Source organism: Cyprinus carpio, chromosome A4, assembly GCF_018340385.1.
Source record: "Cyprinus carpio isolate SPL01 chromosome A4, ASM1834038v1, whole genome shotgun sequence".
Taxonomy (NCBI): Eukaryota; Metazoa; Chordata; class Actinopteri; order Cypriniformes; family Cyprinidae; genus Cyprinus; species Cyprinus carpio.
The window spans coordinates 842,086-866,250 of record NC_056575.1 but is presented as its reverse complement, the minus strand read 5'-3'; the positions used below and the strand labels follow the sequence as shown (position 1 = coordinate 866,250).

At 37.8% G+C, this 24,165-nt stretch overlaps 1 protein-coding gene across 1 annotated transcript; it reads left to right on the top strand.

Moving 5' to 3' along the window:
* The first annotated feature begins 2,395 nt into the window (after nucleotides 1-2,395).
* LOC109112230 (leucine-rich repeats and immunoglobulin-like domains protein 3) lies at nucleotides 2,396-23,842 on the top strand. Its single transcript, XM_042736074.1, is given in 18 exon segments — nucleotides 2,396-2,466; nucleotides 6,590-6,640; nucleotides 12,825-12,959; nucleotides 14,649-14,792; nucleotides 14,864-15,007; nucleotides 15,105-15,248; nucleotides 16,513-16,656; nucleotides 16,999-17,080; nucleotides 17,795-17,865; nucleotides 17,946-18,017; nucleotides 18,097-18,260; nucleotides 19,117-19,437; nucleotides 20,518-20,708; nucleotides 20,710-20,815; nucleotides 21,740-22,213; nucleotides 22,283-22,441; nucleotides 23,395-23,550; nucleotides 23,631-23,842. Coding segments are annotated over 18 exon segments (2,841 nt in total).
* The last annotated feature ends 323 nt before the right edge of the window (nucleotides 23,843-24,165 follow it).

Genomic DNA, 24,165 nt, shown 5'->3' with positions numbered 1-24,165 from the left:
AAGGGTAATAGTCTACAATGGTGACATTTGAAACATTTTTTCAGATTCACTCCTTTTATTAAAGATTGCTAATACAATATAGTTTTAGTTGGGAAAAAATAAGTAGTTTTGCTTGTTTTATAAAATAACGATTCTTTAGGAATGCGAAAATACTCCACTGGTTTTGAACGCACTTCTAATGAGGGTTAACCGTATCTGCCTCTGAACTACATTACCCAGAATCCCTCTCGCGGTGCCCACGGGAGCGCGCGCCGAGGAATGCTGCTCCGATTCCAGCGCGCTGGAAAAAAAAGTTCCTCAGAGATGGAGCGGGTGCTGAAGCGCTGATATCCGCGCTTTTATCCACGATATTAATCGCGAAAAGGAGATTCAGTTGACGCGGACCCCCCAAGAACTTCACCCTCTTCCATATCCGTGCGGAATTAAAACTTTTACGGATCGATTTCGTGAACTTTTTGACTAGTTTTTTAGTCTCCGGGTGAAAATGCCGCAGCCCGCTCGCGCCGTGAGCTTCGCGCTGCTCGTGTTTCACGTCACGGGATTAAAAGCGATCCACGGAGCCTCGGAACCGGAGCCGTGTCCGCCTGGGTGCTCGTGTGCGGGGTCTGCGGCGGACTGCAGCGGACTGAAGCGCGGCAGCATCGCGGAACGTCTCCCCGCGCAGATCACGCGTCTGTGAGTGGGTTTACCTCAGAGCCTTTGTGTGTCTAAACATCAAAACATCCAGAAAAACATTCGCTTTCAGAGATTCAGCTGCGGTTAAATATGAGATAAAACGCACAGCGTAGAAAATCATAACTGTAGGTGCAGTTTATAAATGTGTAACGTTGCTGAAAAACCGCCAAAACAAACCGTTAAATATAAATCTTCTCCGTCTTTAAAGAGACAAACACACGATGTTGAGTTAGTTTGATTGATTTAGCTTTTTCTGCTTTGTTTTGTGTGTGTGTGTGTGTGTGTGTGTGTTCAGTTTAAAGGCCCTGAATCTAAACAAAAATATTTTCTCATGTTCTGTGTTGAAAACCATAGAAAGTCTTTTAGGAAGCGCATCAAAGTCATTTTGATGTGAGAACAAGTTGATTTTGTGACTAAAAAAATTAAATCAGTGTTTGTCATTGATGTCAAAACACTCTAAAGTGATTTCTCAAAGTTGTAAATGAAGATTTTTGGACATGTTTTTGTTGAAAATTAACACAAACGCATTTTTTGGGGGGGTTGGAAATAATTAATTTTTGGCATTTTTGTTGGAATTTATTTATTTATGTCCCTTCTTTTGGAAATAACGTTTATTTTTGGACGTTTTTTTATTAGGTTGTTTACACTTTTTTTGTAAAAAAAAAAAAAAAAAAAAGAAAGAAAGAAAAGTATATGTTTTTTAATTGGAAATTATTTATTTTTGAGTGTTTTTCTTCTTCAGAATTTCAGTGTGTTGCTTGGCATTTCTTTGTAAATGTTTGTGAAATTTATTTGCAATTTAAAATCCGAAATATATTGATGATCCGTGTTGCAAAAAGAGAAATTAAATCATATTTTGAGCAACAAATAATGAGAACACAAAAAGCATGTTCAAAAATAAATAAATAGTTTCCAACGAAAAAAACATTCCAAAAATACATTGAATAACTTGACTAAATAAATAAGTTAGTCATTTATGTCAAAACACACATACACACACACAAAAAAAAAGACTTTTCGAAGTTGTAAATAAAAATAAGATTATTGAAGTTTTTCTACTTCATGTTAAATGAATGCTAACTTGCCATTTCTCCGCAGGAAGCTGTTAGCTCATGAATCGGTGTTTTGTTGTTTTGTCAGGAGGGTCTCACAGGACTTTATTTGGACTTAATTTAAATATGTTTTGTATGGATGGTATCTTGGGACTTTATTTGGACTTAATTTAAATATGTTATTTTATTCATGAACACATACACGCAGCGCATTCTTATCCTCTGTCCCGACAGAACGGGTTTTCGTGTTTTTTGTTTGTGACGCGCCCCCCAGTGTTTTTGTACGTCGTCATAGCGTCTATCTGTCTTTAAGAGCGCATACAGTCGTGAGTTCTGCGGATGTGGCCAGAGCCGCATTTTTAGTTGTTAAACTCCGCGCACGCGGAACTGTTGACGAGATCGCGACTGCTCCGGAGGCCTACATCATCACCGACCCCTCTACTGCATCTCGCCCCACAGCGGGGGACGCCACAAGCGGCGTGGAGGAAGCAGAGAGGGGTTAAGCGCGGAGGTATCCGGGCTTAGGTAACGGCAACCCACACAAGCCATCCATCCCCCCCGTCGTACTGGCTAAACGTACGCTCTTTGGACAATAAACTGGACTACATCGATTACTAGTTCAACTCAGAGGACTGTAAGGGACTGTGTGTGTTTGTATTCACGGAAACATGCTCTCAGCGAACAGCGTTCCGGATCTCTGCGCCATCAGCTCGACCAGCGACGTGCTACGAGCAGACAGGCCGCGTCTCGCGGGACAAAAACACGCGGCGGCGGAAATTATGGTTATTTTTATTTTGGGACATTTTTGTGTGTCTTTTTTCTGAAGTCTTTTGTGGGAATATGCTTATTTAGTGCCGGTGTTCCATCTGTTGGAGGGCAATAATGCCATAATCTAGTTTCGTTACATGCCCCTTGAACAAACAATATAGCACCCGGTACGATGTATATATATATATCTAATAGCATAATTATTATTATTATGCTTTTCTATTCATTTTTTTTTAACGTAAGAGTTTTTTTTTTTTTAACGTTGTTTTGTTTTTTTGGAAAGTAGTTTATTTTTTTGTACGCTTTATTATTTGGACATTTAGGGAGATTTATTGGCTTTTTTTTTTTTTTGGTAGATCAATTGTATTTTTATTGTTATGACTCAGCTACTTTTTTTGGAAACGGAGTTTTTTTTTTTAATTCAATTAAGGATCGTTGAGTTTCAGGAAGTATTTGATACATTATGGAATATGTTTAAGCAGGCGCCATTATTTTAAGACTTATTAGAGAATTATTTTATTAAGAATTATTTTAGTATTTTTTTTTGTAAATTGTCTTTTTATTTTTTTTGTGTGGAGTTTTTTTGTTGTGGATGGTATGATGTCTATCTATCTGGAAATTTATTTAATCAAACTGGAAACAGGGAGTGAGAAAGCCATCTATCTTATCAGAACTGAGAGAGTGTGATATACTCAATGTGTTTGTGACAGCGAGACAGGGAACGTGGCAGGGGGCTTTAGACACTGTAAAGCACTTCCTGTTGAATGTGACCAGATCTCTCAGTGAGATTTAAAACATCTGTGCGCTTCATTCGTGAATCACCAGCAGAACTACTTCTGTGTAAATAAATCAGATTTTACACAGAAATCCTGTTCCATTCAGCTTCATGTTTACATCTTCAGTGGAGTTATTAAACTGTGTTTAGGTTTAAAGGAATAAAATAGCCGTTTTATGCTTAAATTGATGCTAAAAAAGCACAAATATGCAGCAGAAACAAAGGCTGGTGATGTTGTTGTGTGCAGTGGACGGCTGTGAACGCTCCACCTCTGAGAGATTCTGTGTTAAAATGCTTGCCAGTAGAATGTTAATCTTCAGAGGGAGAATGTTTTGATAGTTGGATGTTTTGGTGTTTGCTGTATTTTGTTCATTAAGATCCAGAAACTGAAATGATTTGCTGTTGGAAATCAAAGGCGCCCCGCAGCCGCCTCGCAGGTTTGAGCTGAGCTTGGGCCTCCAGATGGGGTGCAACTGGCAGTTGGACTTCACGAAGACCTCCGGAAACATTAAGCGGACCATCCATTAACTCACACCCCAACACTGGCCAACATCAACACGGTGCATGAACTGCGGTTTTGGGGTACGGTTGGAGGTCTTGAGGTTTCTAGAGACGATAAGATAAATTCGGCTTGATGAAGCTCAAAACATCAACACGGCCTGAACAGAAAACTCAGCCAGGTGAAGTTTTGTTCACTCCTGGTGCAACAAACAATGTTCTCTTTGGTGTGTATTGGATTTGTTTTGTTTGTTTTTTTAAAGATGTTATGTTGAGTGAGGTTTTTGTTTTTGTTGGTTTTTATTTTAAAGATGAAATATTGATAAAGAAAGGTTCTTTATTTGTGGCGTGGATTGGATTTATGATGGTGTGTTATTATCAATTTGCCATCAGTCAGCAGCGTTCTTGTTCCAAACCTGTATGGTTTTCGGCCAGGAACAACAAGAGGATCATGTACCCTTTTGACGGTACCACAGAGGATTCTGACCACTGCATGGCGCCTGCACTGACGAAATTATTCTACAACGCATAGTTTAAACATCCATAAGATCTGCATTCTCTTATTGCTGGCAAAAGATTCTTTAGATCATTAAAGAAAAATAAAATGATTATTTTTTTAAATGTTGTTTGATGGATTATTTTTTAGGTTTTTTTGGTTAGGTAAGATGAATAGATAGATGGGTAGTTGGAAAAATAGTTGGAAAGATGGATGTGTAGTTACATAGATACCCGTCCCTCTTTCTGCCTCATCACCACTGAACTATGAAACCACCCACCCCCCCCAGTAGACATCCCAGGTCCTTCCCCCCCCTCCAATAACTGTACGAATGTCCTGCAACAGTCATTTGTGCAGCAGGGTTGATCACTTAGATGGATCGACATCGATACCTCCCATAGTCAGTTAATAAAAATAACTGCTCTGAGCCCTTGGTCACTTTGTCAATTTAATCCGACTGAATAAGCTATTGATTTATGCACTAGGTAGGGGATCACTGTTGGATCCAATAGTTGCACTCATCTGCCATGTGCCTTGATGTTTATTTATATTATTTATTTTATAGGTGGAATAGATTCCCTTATTGTGATACGTTTGATATTTTATATTGATAGATAGTTGGATAGCTAGATAGTGTAATTGGATGCACCGGTTGCGATAGAGGAGATACGCGCAAATGGATAGTGTATTAGTACTGTCACATGTGGAAGAATTGACAATAAGCAGATAGATAGCGTTCGTTCTCGTTGGCATTTGTGTCACAAAGATAGTTATAATAGCGTTCGTTCTCGTTCGGTTGCATTGCGTTCACAAAGAGTGAGGATACGAGAGAACGAGAGTCTCGGGGCTCTCCAGGGCGTTCAGGATTGCTTAATTGATGACCAGCTCTGCAGAGCACCATCTGCACGAATTAAAACTTCAGGAGCTTTTGATTCCCCCGGACCATTATTCTGCTGAATTGCAGCTAAACCCACCAGGATCTAGAAAGCGATGTGTAGAGAGAGAGAGAGACGAGAAGGAGGGTAAGAGGAAAAAAATCGAGGCCGGCTTTTCTGGTTACGGCACGGGCTTCGATGCCAGGAATGAAGTAATAGAAGCGCTTTCATGAATTACATCGGAAGAGCCGAGGGTTTTTTCAGCGGCAGTGGAGGGTTTGGGGACTGCAGCAGCTGGTTTTACACCCTTCGTTTCAGTTTAAACTATGAACCCACGCTACACCTTTTTCCGTGTGAAACCACTGGAAAACTGATCAGTCAGTATTAATATAAGTGGAAGTACTATGTTATAAAAATATGATTTTTTGTGAGAGCTTTAAAAAGGTGTACAGTGTGTGTTTTTTTTTGGAAAACTGATCAAAAATTAAAGAATAAATACTTGTTTTTTTTTTGGATGTTTTTGTTACAAATAAAAAAAAAAACGTATAGTTATCTATTTTATCTTGGACATTTTTTGGGCTGGAAATTATTTATTTTTATTTTGGACATTTTTGTGTGTTTTTTTTCAGAAGTTTTTGTTGGAATTAATTTATTTATGTATGTCCCATCTTTTGGAAATAATAATCAAAAAATTTTGAATATATAGTATATATATTGTATATATATATATATATCTATAATTATTCGATATTATAGTATCGTTTCTTTACGTTTTTTTTTTTTTTTTAACGTTTTTGTTTTTTTTCTGAAAGTAGTTATTTTGATTTTTATTGGAATTTATGTAGTTATTGGACTCTTTCTGCTTTTTTTTTTGGGAATCATTTTAATTTTATTTTTAGACTTGTATTTTGTGAGGATTTACTATTTTGATTATAGAGAATTATTTTAGTTAAGTGAATGATTTATTTTTGTAAAGTATTTTTTATTTTGTTTGGGACAAGGGTTGGGGCTATCTGGAAAATGTGATTGTGGAGTAACAAGTTGTAATAACCCAAACATGATTTGATGAAGCATCTATTATTATCTAAACCCGTTGATTCAAGATGTGGTGCTATAGATGTGTTTTTTTTCTATGTAAAGGTCTTCTTTTTGTATGTGACGAGTCCAGTGAGATTAAAACATCTGTGCGCTTCATTCGTGAATCACCAGGATTCCTTTTTTTTTGTTATTCAGGTTTTGTGTTGTGTTATATTTTGTATTTTGATGCTTGATGGTTGTTGTTTTTCTGGTTTTGGTTGTGACGCACGTTTCTTGCTCGGCCTGCAGCAGCTCAGGCTGGTGATGTGTTGGTGTGTGAGTGTGACGCTCCTTTTTTGGGGTTTTGTTTTATTTTCCCCTCAAATGTTTGACTGTTTGGTTTTACGTTCACAGAAAACTGAGTAACAACGAGTCGAGTCGGATTTGGGCGATTTGGGTGGAAAAATGATGGAAGTCTGATTCTGTGTGTTTGTGTTAGTGTGATTATTGTTATTTTTGTTTATCTTGGTTTAAATAGTGATAATGGTTGTGATTTTGATGCTTTTGTATTTCTTGTTGTTTGTGCCCGACTTGACAACTTTGAACTCAACCAATGGGGTGCATTTGGGGGCGGGGCTTTCTGTGTGACTGACCAATGGCTGTATTTCTGCCTTCTGTTTGCTTCCACTAGTGGCACTTTTGAAAGATTAATGAAGTTGGATTTGAGGTCAAATCAAATAAAAAAAACGTATACATGCAGGTGGATGAAGATTTCAGCTTTCTTCTGAAATCATCACTTGATTCACTTCTGTAGAGTTCAGTTTGTTCAGAAGGCGTGAGTTTGCGTCTGAAAAGCATCAGGTGGTTGGATCTGCGTGAGTGGCAAAATGGTTTGAATGATGGTGTAGTTAAATCTGGTTTTAATCTTCATGTGAAATATTCTTCATCGTCTCATTCGTTATAGTCATATTAGTGATTATTTACAGTCCTCATTCAGTTTTCTTGTTATTGTGAATGTTAAAATTAAAGTGTAATGATATTTAAATATCTGCGGTGGAGAGGTGGATGGAGTGGATAATCTGAGCGCGTTGTGAATGAGAGCTCTGTGTGTGTGTGTGGAGAGAGAGTGGGTGTGTGGAGGAAAAAAGAGTGAGAGAGAGAGAGTGTTGTGTGTGTGTGTGTGTGTGTGAGAGAGAGTTGTGTGTGTGTGTGTGTGTGTGTGTGGGAGAGGGTGGTGTGTGTGTGTGTGTGTGTGGTGTCATAGAGAGAGTGTGTGTGTGTGTGGACTCAGCAGCTCAGAGTTTGGTGTGCGTTTGGGTGGTGTTGTTGTGTGTTTGGCGTTTGCCTTGTGTTGAGTGTCATCCTGAGTTTGAGCATCCCTCCGTGTGAGAAAACCTTAGCAGTATGTGTGAGACCAGATGAATATCTCGTTACCGTAGCTCTCACAACCGTGAGACGTGATGTTTGAAACAGAGCGGCCTTAGTTTGTTGAATCAACCGTGTTCAGAATGAGGTGGGCCTGTTGTCATGGCTGGCCTTGTCAAAAAATGTTTGTCTGTCATTTGAAATATTAAGGTTGGGATTTGAGTCGTGAACGGCGACTGGAACGTAGTTGAAGGTGGATAAAGATTTCAGCTTCTTCTGCAAATCACTGATCACTCGTGTAGATGGATAGTTTGTTAGAAGGCGTTACATAAACATGAAGCATGCATCATTGGTTCGATAGCTGGATAGTCAAAAGGGTTCATGCTGGTTTTAATTGATTTGAAAAATCTTCACGTTCCTGCGTTAGTTTAGTGGATATTACAGTGGTCCAGCAGATTCCATTCTTCTTGAAAATTGAATACTATGGGACAGGATAGTTGAAATAGATGGCTAGGTGGAGAGTGGTCCTGCGAGTTGATTGGTGGATACATGGATCGTGTTTGAATAGATAGATAGATGGATGGGTAGTTGATAGATAGAGAGATGGATGGGTAGTTGGATGAGATAGATAGATGATGGGTAGTGTGGATGTTGATAGTGTGTGGTGGATGGGAGTTGGATAGATAGATAGGATAGATGGGTAGTTGAATAGATAGATGAGTGTGGTGTGTTGATAGATAAGATTAGATAGATAGATGGATGGGTAGTTGGATAGATAGATAGATGGATGGGTAGTTGAATAGATAGATGGGTAGTTGAATTGATAGATGGGTAGTTGAATAGATAGATAGATGGATGGGTAGTTGAATAGATAGATGGGTAGTTGAATAGATAGATAGATGGATGGGTAGTTGAATAGAGAGATAGATAGATGGAACGGGTTAGTTGAATAGATAGAATAGATGGAGGCAGGTTGATGGATAGATAGATGGCGTAGTTGAATACAATATGATGGATGGGACAGATAGATGGAAATAGATAGATGGGTCGTTTGAACTGATAGATAGATGGATGGGTAGTTGAATAGATAGATAGATGGACGGGTAGTTGAATAGATAGATGGGTAGTTGAATAGATGGATGGGTAGTTTGGGTAGGGATAGATAGATAGATGGATGGGTAGTTGGATAGATAGATAGATGGATGGGTAGAGATGGATAGATAGATAGATAGATAGATGGGTAGTTGAATAGATAGATGGATGGGCTGGGTAGTGAATAGATAGATAGATGGACGGGTAAGATGGATGGATAGATAGATGATAGTTGAATAGATAGATGGATAGATGGGTAGTTGAATAGATATATGGATACGGGAGTTGAATAGATAGATGGGTAGTTGAATAGATAGATAGATGGACGGGTTAGTTGGAATAGATAGATAGAGAGTTGAATAGATAGATAGATGGATAGTAGGATAGTTGATAGATAGATGGATGGAATAGTTGAATAGATGGCTAGGGCGATAGTTGGATAGATAGATGGGTATAGTTGATTGGATAGATGGGTAGTTGGATAGATAGATAGATGGATAGATAGTTGAATAGATAGATGGATCGTTGAATAGAAAGATAGTAGGATGGATAGTTGGATAGATTGATAGATGGTTAGTTGAATAGATAGATGGATAGATGGATGGAAGTTGAAATAGATAGATAGATGGATGATCGATAGATGATATAGAAGATAGATGGATGGGTAGTTGAATAGATAGATAGATGGATATGGTAGTTGAATAGATAGATGGGTAGTTGAATAGATAGATGGATAGTGAATGGATAGCATAGCTATAGATAGATGGATAGAGAGTTGGAGAGAAGATAGATAGATGTGGGAGAAAGATAGATTAATAGATAGATGGGTAGTTGAATAGATAGATAGATGGATAGTTATGAATAGATAGATAGATGGATGGGTAGTTGAATAGATAGATAGATGGATAGTTGAATAAAAATATAGCTGTATAGATGGATCGATATATGGATAGTTGGATAGAAGAATGGATGGATAGATAGATAGAGGAGTGGTTGCCAGGGTATTGCTCTGCAGCCTCAAGTGTCTTCATGTTGGTTTCTAGGTTCCTGTGCTGTTGCTAGGGTGCACTGGGTGGTTGCTAGGTGATTGAAAATTGATGCAGTATTTCAGGACAGGCAGTGAATGGTGTAACACAGGCATTATCAAAGCTCAATCCTTCAATCCGCCGGTCAAATTTTCCAGCTAATTGCTCTTGAGCAGTGGCTCTTTAATTGTTCAAGGCCACAGATTCCTGTGAAACGGCTGAATTAATGGAGGTGATGGTGAGTGGATTACTCCCAGCTGTGGAGCGATGCCGTTTGTTTTTGGTGGGCTGAAGGGTCAAAGACGAGAGACGCTCAGTCTGAGAGACTGTTTGAATAAGAGGCAGGAGCTATACGATACCCCAGACCCCCGTACAGCTCGCTCTCTCTCTCTCTCTCTCTCTCTCTCTCTCTCTCTCTCTCTCTCTCTCTCTCGTTCGCTTGCTCTCGTATGCAGCTGCATATATACTGTGCTAGATATATTAGTGTGTTTATCCTGAGCAGTACTGTTTTATTTGCACTTGAGAACAACAAAATTAGATGCAAGACTAATTCATTTGTAATGAGTTTGTTGGTTTATATTCATCTTGTTCCAAACAAAAAGAGAAAATAGGAAGCATCCAAAGCATCCAAATTCCTCTGGATTTCCATTTACATTTTTCTGGATTCCATTTTAATGGTTAAAATTAATTTAATTTAAGCACTCAAAAAGCTTGTCTAAGTATACAATTAAAAAGAAAATTAAAGTGTAACAAATAAAATTTTAAGTGTTCTTTAAATTATTTCCTCCAAATTTAGTGTTTTTCATTTTAATTGAACGATAATAGGACCCTTTGAAATCTTTTATATCACGATTTGATTGATTGCAAAATTCTGTAACATTCCGCGTTATGCTGTAAATTCTGTTTTTATGACAGGATTCATTGATTCTGTCTGTGTTTTCCATATTGTGGAAATGCATAAATGTAATAATTGTAAAACACTTAATCGATTGGATTACCTGAAAATAGTCACGACCACGCGGTTACTGAGAATCCGAACATTTTCCGTTGAATTTGCAGCTGTATTAAGCGCAGTGCTGATGTGAAAGGATTTGCTCATTAATGATCTGCAGCAGGAGCTTTACAGCACGAGGAAAATATGTTGAAACTGAGTTGAAATTAATGTGTTTCAGGCTGTGTGTGAGCTCTTCTCTGCTCATCTCAGAGCCAACTTCACTTCTTTCCCTTTAGTCTCATCTGCCAGAAACACACACACACACACACACACACACACACTCGCAGTGTGGAAAGTGTCTGCGTTGTGAAACTCAGCGAGCGTCTAATAACTCTCATAATGCGCTGATGTGCCAAACATTCACAGCGCTGCTTTCTCAATCCACTTTATGTGGAAACAATCTCACCGTGAGCGTTTTTCATATAATCTGTCATATATAACGCTCACGCGTGTTTGTCGTTTAGCCCCGTCCCGCTCAGACTCTGATTAAACTAACGGCGTATAACAACCTTATTTGCAGAAAATTGGTCGAACAAATTTGAAGTGTGCGGCAGAAAGACACAATGAGCTGCTTGTTTGTCTGAACAGAGGAGGAGGGAGAGACACACACACACACACACACACACACACACACACACACACACACTCTCAGCAGATGTTGAAGACACACAGAGAGTGTGTCTGGCTAATTTATGGCTGTTCATGAGGAATTACTGAGGTAATAAACAGGAACTAGAACAGAGACTGACATTCCTCACGTCTTTGGTGTTGTTTTTTAAATCTGAGGGACGGACTTACATTTTCTTATTAAAAATAAAAAGGTTTTTATGGTCAGAGACTGTGCCTAAATGAGCTGCTCGACATTCCTCTCGACTTCCTTGTTTTGCGTCGGATGCTGGATTCACACGTCTGTCTCTCCAGAGGATCTGCTCCGGCACGTCCCGCGTCTTATCTCTCGCTCTCTCAACACCTTTGACTCATTCCTCCTTCACTTCACAAAAGCACAGACTTCCCATCATGCCTCTGTGCAAGGCTCAACACAACAGTTTAATGCTTTGATTTTTTTTTTTGAAAGGTGTTTGTTTTTCACCGTGGGCTTTTCTTAAACGAGAGCGAGGAATATTAGAGGTTCAGATTTCTGCCTTGAGCTGAAGATGAGAAACTGAAACATTGAAAATAATGTGTGTTTTATGGTACACAAATTAAACAATTAAAAAATGCCATTAAACAGATCTTAAAAATATGCAGTCTTCATGTTGTTGCTACACTGATTTGGAGATTTGATGTGAAAATATGTCTGTATTTACAAATTATCGTTAGGTACAATTTAAAAAGTACAAATGTATCTGTTTATCTGCACGAGTAAAGTTTAAGTTCTTGTCTCTTGACTACTGAAGCATTTTCAGGGAGTTTAAGCTCTGTTTTATCTAAGCCCTTTTAGACTAGTTTAGCCTTTTAAATACTAGTTTAAGCTCTTTTAGACTAGTGTGAGCTTTTTTTAAGACTAGTTTATGCTCCTGTAGACTAATTTAAGCCAATTAGTTTAAACTTTATGACTGGATTATGCTCCGTTATACTAGTTTAAGCTCATTGTCAGTATATATAAATATGTATTCATATACACTGTATCTTGAAAGAGTTATTTATGATGATTTTCAGCATGTTTATCTGCAAAGATGTTTTATTTAAGTGTCTTGGGTGATCACATGTATGTGCCGTGGTGTCATTTGTCCACTCTTATGACGTCTGCCCCGTGTTTATGTTGAGTTACACTCAATTTCAGACGTATGAACTCAAACCGAGTGTGTGTGACTGTCTGAAGGTTTAGACCTGCGATTCCAGGGAATGTTTTCAGCGCGTCTGACACACAAAGGCGGCTCTGTGCCTCTGTATTTCTAACACAAGCAGCTCCTGCACTGCAATTTAGGAGGCGTGCAGGTCGGGAAATTGCTGGGCTCGTCAGCGGCGCTTTCACTGAGGGAATGGGCTTCATAATTGCCAGGGTTTTTTTTTTTTTTTGTTTAAATACCTTGTTAGCAATTACCTTATAAACCAAATAACACACTTCTGAACCCAGCGGCTGTTTTAAGCTGTTGTGAGGTGTGCTGACATCAGAGAGCCAGAGAAGCGCAGTGACGCTCTTCACCTGTGCGCCGAAATCTGTTTCTGAATGCCTCTGCTTGTGTTTTCAGAGCAAACAACAGGATCTCGAGGATCTCGGCGGAGCGGCTCAGTTCGCTGGTCGCTCTGGAGACGCTGGACCTTAGCAACAACAATATTATGGAGGTTCGCGCCGGGGCTTTTCCTCCTCTTCCTCTGAAAAACCTGTGAGTCCTTCTTCTGTTCTCAACTGACCTGCTTTCCAGAAACCGCCAGGAGATTCACGTCAGCTCACCGCGCTCCTCAGTGCTAACAGTCACCTTTCAGACTATGTTAAGCTTTTTTAAGCGATTTTAAGCTCCTTTAGGCTAGTTTAAGCTCCTTTAGAATAGTTTAAGCTCATTTAGACTAGTTTAAGCTCCTTTAGAATAGTTTAAGCTCCTTTAGAATAGTTTAAGCTCCTTTAGGCTAGTTTAAGCTCCTTTAGGCTAGTTTAAGCTCCTTTAGAATAGTTTAAGCTCCTTTAGACTAGTTTAAGCTCCTTTAGAATAGTTTAAGCTCCTTTAGACTAGTTTAAGCTCCTTTAGACTAGTATATGCTCTGTTAGACTAGTTTAAGCTCTTTTAGACTAGTTTAAGCTCTTTTAGACTAGTTTAAGCTCCTATAGACTAGTTTAAGCTCTTTTAGAGTATTTATGCTCCTTTATACAGACTATTTTAAATTCATTTCAGATTATTTTGTTTATAAACTGTTTTTTTACTGTTTTTTTATTTTATTTTTTTTAGTTTTTTTTGAGTTCTTTTTGTTCTATTTTTGTATAGTTTTTTTTTTTTTTTTTTTTTATATGTAAGGCTAGTTTAAGCTTTTTAAAGAGCTTAAACTAGTTTAAGCGCTTTTTAGACAAGTTTAAGCTTCACAATTAGATTAAACTTTTTTTAAAGATTAATTTATGGTCTTTCAGACTGGTTTAAGTTTTTCGATTACTTAAAACTTTTTTTTTTAGAGTCGATAATGCTCTTTTAGACTAGTTTAAGCTCATTTTAGACTAGTTTAAGCTTTTAAAAGAATAGTTAAAGCTCTTTTAGATTAGTTTAAGCTGCTTTAGAATAGTTTAAGCTCAGTTAAGCTAAGTTTATTTTTAAACAATTATTATTATTTTTTTATTTAAACTCTGTTTGGCTAGTTTGGTTTCATATTTATAAGTATCATATCATTTTCCCCATCATTTCTTAATTGTATGTTAAAAAATTTAAAACATTAATCTTATAAAATTATTTATGCATTTGCAATTTTGTGAATGCATGGCACCTCAGCTTCATCAAACAGTCTGTATAAATACATCTAAAGCCACTTCAGATGCAGCTTCTGTGTTTCCTGCCGTGGAAAGATGGCGTTTGTTGATACTGATTTTATTTAAATGGTAGCAATTCTACAGTTTCTTTTTATTCTAAATGAATTAATTTAAAGAATTGGATGTGTAAGATGACACATTTAATACGGTTAGTGGAAATAAAAGACCATTTATAAACACAGAGGGAAATAACATCTGTTTTGTTACATTCAGCAGCTCATTTCTACCTCTTTCCAGTCACAGAGCCCTTTATTTTGAGAGTTGTTTAAGTGAGAGAACTTTGTCCAGATTTGGGGAATTGTAATGTTTAATAATTTATTTTATGTAAATTTATTTTTTTTGCATTGAAAAAAAAAAAGTATATTTTTGTTTGTATATGCTGTCAGTTATAGTTTTTAGAAAATCAGAATCAGCCCGGAAAATTGCAATCGGTGCGTCTCTACTCTTATGTGACTCGGTAGAAGTAGTTTATTGTCTGTTGCCAGATCTATCAGTGATTTTGAATCAGTCAAGCAGGACGTTTCAGCTTGTCATGCATCTGTGTTTGAATCGTGTGTTCCTGCAGGTTGATGAATAATAACCGTATTTCCACGCTGGAGCACGGCTGCTTCAGTAATCTGTCCGGCTCGCTGCTGGTGTTAAAGCTCAACAAGAACCGGCTGAGCTCCATCCCGCCCAAGATCTTCCCTCTGCCGCGCCTGCAGCACCTGTAAGTGACACGCTCACATCCGTCTTAGCCACGGCGTGCCTGTTCCTGACCGCCGTGCTTGTGTTTGACAGAGAGCTGAGCAGGAACCGCGTGCGGCGCATCGAGGGTCTGACGTTCCACGGGCTTCACGGCCTGCGCTCGCTGAAGATCCAGAGGAACGGCATCACGCGGCTCATGGACGGCGCTTTCTGGGGTCTGAACAACATGGAAGTCCTGTGAGTGGAGCGGACACGTGTGACGAGCTCACGTTTAATCCAGAACTCGTGCGTGACGCGTGTGTGTGTGTGTGTGTGTGTGTGTGTGTGTGAGCAGGCAGCTGGAGTACAATAACCTGACGGAGGTGAGCAAAGGCTGGCTCTACGGCCTCCTGACGCTGCAGCAGCTGCATCTGTCACACAACGCCTTCAGCCGCATCAAACCCGACGCCTGGGAGTTCTGCCAGAAACTCGCTGAGCTGTGAGTCTACAGATACTCTCTTCCTCACCTCTCTGTCCCATCATGCCTCAGCGCAGGCCAGGAAACAGGAAACGTGTTGTTCTTTTGCTGTTGTTTTCTTGCGTCTGTCTTTCTTCATTGGATAAGTAATCTAAAGACTGAAGCTAGTAGATTTTTGAAAGGTCGAGCCCTGTTTACATTATGACATTATGACATTTTTAAGACGAGTTTAAAAATATTTTTAAGTATTTTTAGACTACACTGTAAAAAAAAAAAACATTTTTGAAATTGTAATAAAGCAAAGATCATTGGAGTACATTTTACACATGATTTTCTTAGTATTTTTGTCTTGTTTTCTTAAATCAAGATACATTTTCAATATCTGCCGACGGGGTAAGAAACAATCTTTATTCAAAGGGAAAACGTGCCTCATTAGCAGATACTTTTATTCTTGTTTTAAACAAAATTTATAATTTTTTTGAAAACAAGACTTAATATTTTAAGTCAATTTACTTAAGTACATTTAACTTGATTCTAGAATATTTTGATATTTTTACTAGAAAACTTCAGAAATACTAAGAAAATCATTTTTTGCCATGAAAATACTATTTACAAAATTTATGTTTAATTAAATGTGTAACTTGCCACTTCTCTGAAATTATTTGTGAACAGTTTTTGAGTGAAAATGGTTTTAAAATAAATCCTCTTTTTTTTTTTCTCTCTCAGTGGTTTAAGCTCTTTTGGACGAGTTTAAGCTCTTATGTAACTATTTAAACTAATATCTTAACATGTCGGTTTTTAAGAAAACCTTCTTCAATATCATGACAGTTTTTAATAACAAATGCCATCAGTTCAGGATTGATATAATGGTTAAATGATGTGTTTTGGGGCATTAAATGATTGTGTTTAAAGGAGGGAAATTATTTTATTTTATTTTATATTTTTTATTTTTTTATTTTTTATATTTTATATATTTTTCTATTATTGTTATTAATTCATATGTATTCATTTAGCAAACATTTGTAAGTGCATTCTCAGAAGAAAAGGTACAAAAGGTTTCAAAAGGCACACCTTTGTACCTAAACAGTCCATATTGGTCCCTAAAAGGTACAAAAGTGTTCCTTTTGAAAAGGCACTGCCCCAGTGACAGCTTTTGTACCTTTTCTGAGCGTGTAAGTGATTCTCAAGTAAAGAACCGTGATTAGTCCTTCACTGACGTTTAAAGCACTTCTGGCTGCTGTTTTGTTGAATCCTTCACTTAATATTTTCGTTCTCTGTCTGTCAGCGATCTGAGCTGGAACCAGTTGAGCCGCTTGGAGGAAGGCAGTTTCGTTGGACTTAGCGTCCTCGAGCAGCTCCACATCGGAAACAACCGCATCAGTTTCATCGCTGACGGAGCGTTTCGCGGCCTCGCCAACCTGCAGGCGCTGTGAGTTTGTTATGACGTCAACGAGCTGTTTATCGCTGTTTAGTTTCGATTAAATGTTCTCGGCTGGACATCAGACTCTTCAGAAGAGCAATAGAAGTCCTGTGAATCCCTTCATATCATTAAACATGCTGATATTTATATGATGATATTCTGATGCTTGTGATGTAAACCAATGAGATCTTTATAACAGTAGAGCAGATACTGAATATAAACTGATCTAAATATCAGTCGTGGCTCTATATCTCCAGTAATGAGATGAGATGTAAATGATCCAAACTTATAATGCAGTGATTGGAGGCTTGGATTTTAACTGTGTTTTCTCCGATTTCTCGCCCTCTCCAGAGATCTGAAGTATAACGAGATCTCATGGACCATCGAGGACATGAACGGCCCTTTCTCTGCTCTCGACAATCTGAGGAAACTGTGAGTGATCTTATTTGCTTATGCATTGTTTGTGATATTCAGAGCTACAGACATGTGTTATCTTACACTGATGAACAGGACGACAACTGACTGCGTGAACGCAGTTATAGGAGCCTAAAAATCAAGATATGAGCACAAAAATGACTCTCTTTTATTAATGTTATATGATATAGTTTAGCAATATCACTCCAGCAAGAGTGCTGTTTTACTCAGTATCTGCAGCATTACTAATGTGTTATTGATTTGGTACAACAGTTCAATGAACAAGAAATTAATTTTGTTACGTTTTAGATGTAACGTTGTCTGTTTTGCTCAATTTTGCAAATGAAAATCGCTCAGTTAAAGCGAGAGTGGAACTGGTGATTCAATCAAGTGAGTCAGTGATTCAGTGTCACTTGCTTCGCTTCCGAATGAATCAGTCATTTGAGTGAATCAGTTGAGTGAATGATTCAGCGACTCATTCACTTGCTTCATTGGCTGTTTGAATGAATCGGTTGAATGAATGATTCAATGACTCACTCATTAAGACTCGCCGTCATCTTCTGGCGCTTTTGGTTTCATATTTAGAGTATAATTTAATTAAAAAAGAATCAAAATATTTCTTTCTAAAGCCAAAATCGATGTGCGATTAATTTAGTTAATTTGGAATTTTGAATCGCTTGACAGCCCTAGTAAATGCTCTAAATAGGTTTATATTCGTTTTTCTGTTCCTCAATTTCTCCAAGGCAATCGTATCCGATCGGTCACCCGGAAGTCCTTCACAGGCCTGGACCTGCTGGAGCAGCTGTGAGAGTCTCTCTTTCAGATCTGAAACATTTGGTGGTGATGCATGATTGTTAAACGTCTGTTCTGTCCTCACATCGCAGGGACTTGAGCAACAACGCCATCATGTCGGTTCAAGCCAACGCGTTCTCTCAGATGAAGAAGCTGGCAGAGCTGTGAGTATGAATCTGTGCTTCTGTACTAAAGCCGCTCGTGAACCTGCGGGGATTATTCACGGCTCTCTCGCCCCGTCAGGCACCTGAACACGTCCAGCCTGCTGTGCGACTGCCAGCTCAAGTGGTTTTCTCCGTGGGTGGCCGAACATGCCTTCCTTCCTCTGGTGAACGCCAGCTGCGCCCATCCACATCTGCTGAAGGGCAAAAGCGTCTTCGCCGTCGCCCAAGAAGAGTTTGTGTGCGGTGAGTGGGCGAGTTTCAGCCGTTCATTTGGGATCTTATTCATGATTCCATTTCTTGAATCTCCACAGAAGCTGTTCCTTTCATATTTACAATCAAAACTGTTGTGAATTTGATGAATAAAACTGTGTTTGTGTCTTTTTCTTTTAAAGAAATTTAAACTTTTATTCATCAAGGACAAATTAAATCGATGAAAAGTGACAGTAAAGACATTTGTAATGTTGTAGATAGCATTTATTTGCAATAAGAACTGTTCTTTTGAACTTTCTATTCAACTTATTCAAATAAAATGTATCACGGTTTCCACAAATATATTTGGCAGCACAACTGTTTTCAACATTGATAATAAATCATCATATTAGAATGATTTCTGAAGATCATGTGACACTGAAGACTGCAGTAATGATGCTGAAAATACAGCTTTGATCAGAGAAATAAATTACATTTTAACAGATATTCACATAGAAGACAATTTTTTAGACTGGAATAATATTTCAGTTAATATTACTGTTTTTACTGTATTATTTTTGATGAAATTAAAATTAAAATATTAAAATAAGACTGGAGTAATGGCTGCTGAAAATTCAGCTTTGCATCACAGGAATAAATTACATTTTATAATATATTCACATAGGCAAGTTATTTTAAATTGTAATAATATTTCACAATATTACTGGTTTTACTGTATTTTTAATTTAAATAATGCAGCCTTGGTGAGCAGAAGAGATTTCTTTCAGAAACATGTTGAATAATAGTATATGCAAAAAATGGCATTAAAAAAATTAAGCTAAATGGAACTTGAGCCTAAAGACAAAACATCATAAAAACTGTTCATATTTGATATTTTTGTGCTTCGCAGATGATTTCCCCAAACCCCAGATCACCGTGCAGCCCGAGACACAATCAGCCATCAAAGGCACCAACGTGACGTTCGTCTGCTCCGCGGCCAGCTCCAGCGACTCCCCGATGACCTTCGCCTGGAAGAAAGACAACGAGATCCTGAACGACGCCGAGATCCATAACCAGGCTCACCTGCGCTCTCAGGTCAGCGAGGTCACCGAGTACACGACCACACTGCAGCTGCGCCACGTGGAGTTCAGTAGTGAGGGCAGATACCAGTGCGTCATCTCCAACCACTTCGGCTCCTCGTACTCCACCAAAGCCAAACTCACCGTCCACAGTAAGTGTTCGGCCCGACACAATCACACAGTTACATCTAAACAGACTCTGTTTATTAATAACATTATGCTGAATCTGTTTCATAACCCTCATAATCTATTCATGATCTCTACTATTTTCACATTTCGTGTATATGTGGACCCAAAGAATTAATTTTTTAAAAAGTCAAAATTTTATATTTTTCAACTAAAACCATATTGTATCTGATCAGCAACTTCTCATTAACGAGTGAATGTGGAAAAAATGCAAAGTTTTGAATGATACTGCATGTACCCCACTTTTATTGATTAAAAAGTTGAAGAAAAAAAATATTTGAAATTTAAAATTTCGCATGAACTACACCAAAAAAAATTATGTATTTTTTAAAAAAAAGTTTATATATATTATATTAATATATTATAGTATTTAAATATATAATTAGTCCAGCATTAAACCCTTTAAAGATTTTTTTTTTTTTTTTTACATTTTGCATGAACTACACCAAAAAAAATATATATCGGCAATATATATATTTTAAATATATGTGTGTGTGTGTATATATATAACTCATAATTGCTCAAAAAAAGTCCAAATTTATGAAACCGACATAGTTATTTCTAACGAATTGATATAATTTTTTCTATGTTAATTTTTTATAATAAATGATTTAATTTTGTTTGAATTAATTTTTTCTTACAGATTAAAAAAGTGATACATTTTTCATGCTGCAGTGGTTATGTGTGACACATTCATGTTCATCAACAAACTTGTGTGTGATATGGGGAAAAGGCTACATATATTTACAAAATTTTTTGACCCCAATATAAACTTGTTGATAATTTTACAAAATTATTTTTGACACTAATGGTTCTCCATACATTGCCGGGTCAAAATGACCCGAATGGTTACATTGCTTAAAACATTATTCTAAAAAAAAAAAAAAGTCAGAAAAAATTTATAATATATATTTTGAGGCTCTTAAAGCATTTGCAAAGATTTGTTTCCTAACAAAAAACTATGCTTTTATTTTTTGAACTGTGCCAAATGTGTTAAAATTGCTTGAGTTTGTGAAAACAATCCCTCATCCATTTTTCCCGCGCAGTGCTGCCGTTCTTCACCAAAGCCCCGATGGACCTGACGATCCGCGCCGGAGCCACCGCGCGCCTGGAGTGCGCCGCCAGCGGACACCCGTCTCCTCAGATCGCCTGGCAGAAGGACGGAGGCACGGATTTCCCTGCGGCCCGCGAGCGGCGGGTGCGCGTGATGCCGGATGGACGTCGTGTTGTTGGTCGTGGTGTTGTTGATGGTGGACGTGAAGACGGAGGGCTTCGGTGTTTAGAGCTGCGCTGGGGAGGTCTCTGCTGGCGCTGTGTTTGCTGATGCTGGGTAAGAGGATGCATGTGTTTGTCATAAAAGGTGACTCTAAAAGAGTGAAATTACTAATGATGCACCAAAATAATTATATTACAAAACCAAAAATAAAGATTTAATGTAGCTGGAAAAACTAAAGTATATAAAAAAAGAAAGAAAGACTGTATACTAAATAATTAGAAAACAAATAATTAATCAAATTTAATGCATAGAAAACATTTAAATGGATTGAAGGTGGCTTTTATGAAGTTTTTTATTAATTTTTTTTATTTTATTGTTTTTATTTATTTTAATACATATATAATTAGGAAAACTTTATGCCAGTTTTTCTGTCAACATTTTAATTACTTACTTTATATAATAATTTATATTATGTATATGTCTATGTAAGTATAATAAAACATACGTTAAACAATAAAGACATGACTAACAGCAAATGTGTAATATTATGATGATGTTGTTTTATTATTTTTTTTTTATTAATTTAATCAAACACAATAACGTACAAGAACTGGCTGTTTTTTATGTTTAAAGTTTGTTTTATATATTTTTGTATTTCCCTCCAAAAACATCTGCTATGTCTTCTAATGCATGCATAAAATCTTTTGACATTTTTGTGTGTATATATATATTATTTTTTTATTATTATTATATAGATGATCTGTCACAATACCACATAAGAGCATCAAAACCATTTATTTATGTGTTTGAATGTTTGTGAAAAAAATTTGAAAGCTGTGACTTTTACACATGTGACAAGCACACAAATGAATGGAGATTATTAGATGCGATACCAATAATGTTCAGTTATGATTTATTCATGCATCAACCTCATCCTCAAACAAATGGATATTATGAGAATTTGGGTTCTGGATGAAATCTTTCTTTTTTTAACTGCACCAGAGTTTATTTTTCCTGAGATGTCATGGACTAACGTCCCGTTGCTCGTGCAGAGACGCCGTCGTTCCTGCGTCCGCTGCTGGACCGTGTGGTGGTGAAGGGCGAGACGGCGGTGCTGCAGTGTATCGCGGGCGGCAGTCCTCCGCCTAGTCTAATGTGGAAAAGAGGAGAGTGTTCTGTAGGTACCGAGCGACACTTCTTCGCCGCCGGGAAACCAGCTGTACTGATCATCGTGGACGCCGCGGACGGAGACGCAGGAACCTACACCTGCGAGATGTCCAACCCGCTGGGCACGGAAGCGACCCCCCCCGGTGGGAACGTGCGTCTGGCCGTCCTGCCCAACCCAAACTGTGACTCGGGGGCCGGCGGGCAGCGGGGGGCTCTGGGGCCGGAGGAGGACGGCTGGACCACTGTGGGCATCGTGATCATCGCTGTGGTGTGCTGCGTGGTGGGAACCTCGCTAGTGTGGGTCGTGGTCATCTATCACACGCGCCGACGCAACGAGGACTGCAGCGTCACCAACACAGGTCAGTCCTGACCCGACATCGCACCGGTGACGTTTAACGCTACTAACCCTGCGTCTCTCTCGTGTTTAGATGAGACGAATCTCCCGCCGGACATCCCGAGCTACCTGTCGTCTCAGGGAACGCTAGCAGAGCGTCAGGACGGGTACATGGCGTCTGAGAGCGGCAGCAGCCATCAGTACATCAGCTCCTCCATCGGGGGGTTTTACATGCCGCACAAAGACATCAACAGTAAGACCGCTGCTCTCTTTATACGCACAGAAGTGCACTGTTAAAAATACAAAATACTGTAGTAGTGTTAATCAAATTACTAAAATCTGTATTTTACCTTTATAATATAGTGACTAGGCTTGTTATAGTTTACTAAAACAAAAAAGATTACTTGCTTAGGAAAAAAAAAAAAAAAAAAAAAAAAAAAAAAAATATATTATGCCCATATATATATTATATAGATTTATTTATTTATTTTTTTTCAATATTTTAAAATGTATTTAATTTAATCAACATTTCTGATTTTATTATTTTTTTTTTTTACATTTTTTCTAAAATAACCATGTGAATGAATAAAATTAAATTAAATTAATAAAACAATAGACATATATTTTTTTATGTAATAAAACTACAACAAAATTCTTAAAATTGTACATTTTTAAATAAATTAAATTGAAACACAAAAATAAAAACTCTAAATATTATTAAAAACTACCTAAATATGGCAAAAACAAACAACATTTCTAAAATGAAAATATTAATAAATCTATAATAGTATCTCAGTCATATTAAACACAAATTAAAACAATATACTAAGAATAGACAGTAACTTTTTTCTTTTTAATTGTAACGATTTTTCACTTTGAATTTCACTTGTTCTTTTTCACTTCCAAAACGTATTACAGTACAGTGTTTTACTGTAAAAAACTGTATGAAATGGCTGATTGTTTTTATTAAAGGTTTATTTTTCTTTGTGTATATATGGAACGATAGTAAGGGAACAACCAGATGTGTTTCTGGGAATGTCACAATTATACGATGACTTTCAAGAACTGTACATTCTACAATATTCACCGTTATAAAACATTTTCCTGTTGAATTTATTGCCTGTTTTTTCAGCATATATACTATGAGAGCGTTTTTTTACTGTAGTATTTTCACTGTTATAATAGCGTCCTTGCCTCCTCCTGTAGGCCTCTGCCAGCTGGACACAGGAAGTGAGGCGGACATGGAGGCGCTTTGGTGGCGGCGATAGAGCCCCCTGCTGTGCCATTATCAAGGGCCGGTGTGGTTCACTGCTGAGACGGAGCCCCCGCTACAAGCGCCCGATCTACACGACACCTTCAGCGGTGAGTGACGCAGAGAGGACCGTCCGTCTGCCGTTCTGCCGTTGATTAATCCTGACCTCTTCTTCTCTCGTGCAGCGTAGTGACGTCAGAGCAGCGGCCCGTCGGAGCCACTTCCTCCTGCAGCAGGAAGCATGAGTTCTACAAAAAAAAAAAAAACCTGCAGCTCCGCCCCCTCGAGCCCTGCGATCACATGATGATGCAGCTGGGAGGGACACTTCCTGTTGTGGAGGACTGTGAGAGATGGATGGAGGCAGAGTGCGTCCTGGGCTCCTCGGGATCATACGATGGGTGAGTCGCCGAGCAGATATTTATCAACAGGAAAAAAAAAAATGGAAAACATGGACAATTGCTTTAAAATAACACTAATATGCTTTTTCATGCACTTGACAATTAACATGCGTTGTTAATTTTTTTTTTAGTTTTTTTGTGTTTTTATGTTTTGGTAACATGCTTTGTTAATTTTTTTATTTTTTATTTTTTTATTAAAAATGTTTGTTTATTAAACTAATAAACACCAATGAATGTGTATTTTAACAAATTATCAGAGCATTAAGTATAATAAACAATAATTATATTAATTTTTTTATATTTAAAATTAAATAAAATTTTTAAAAA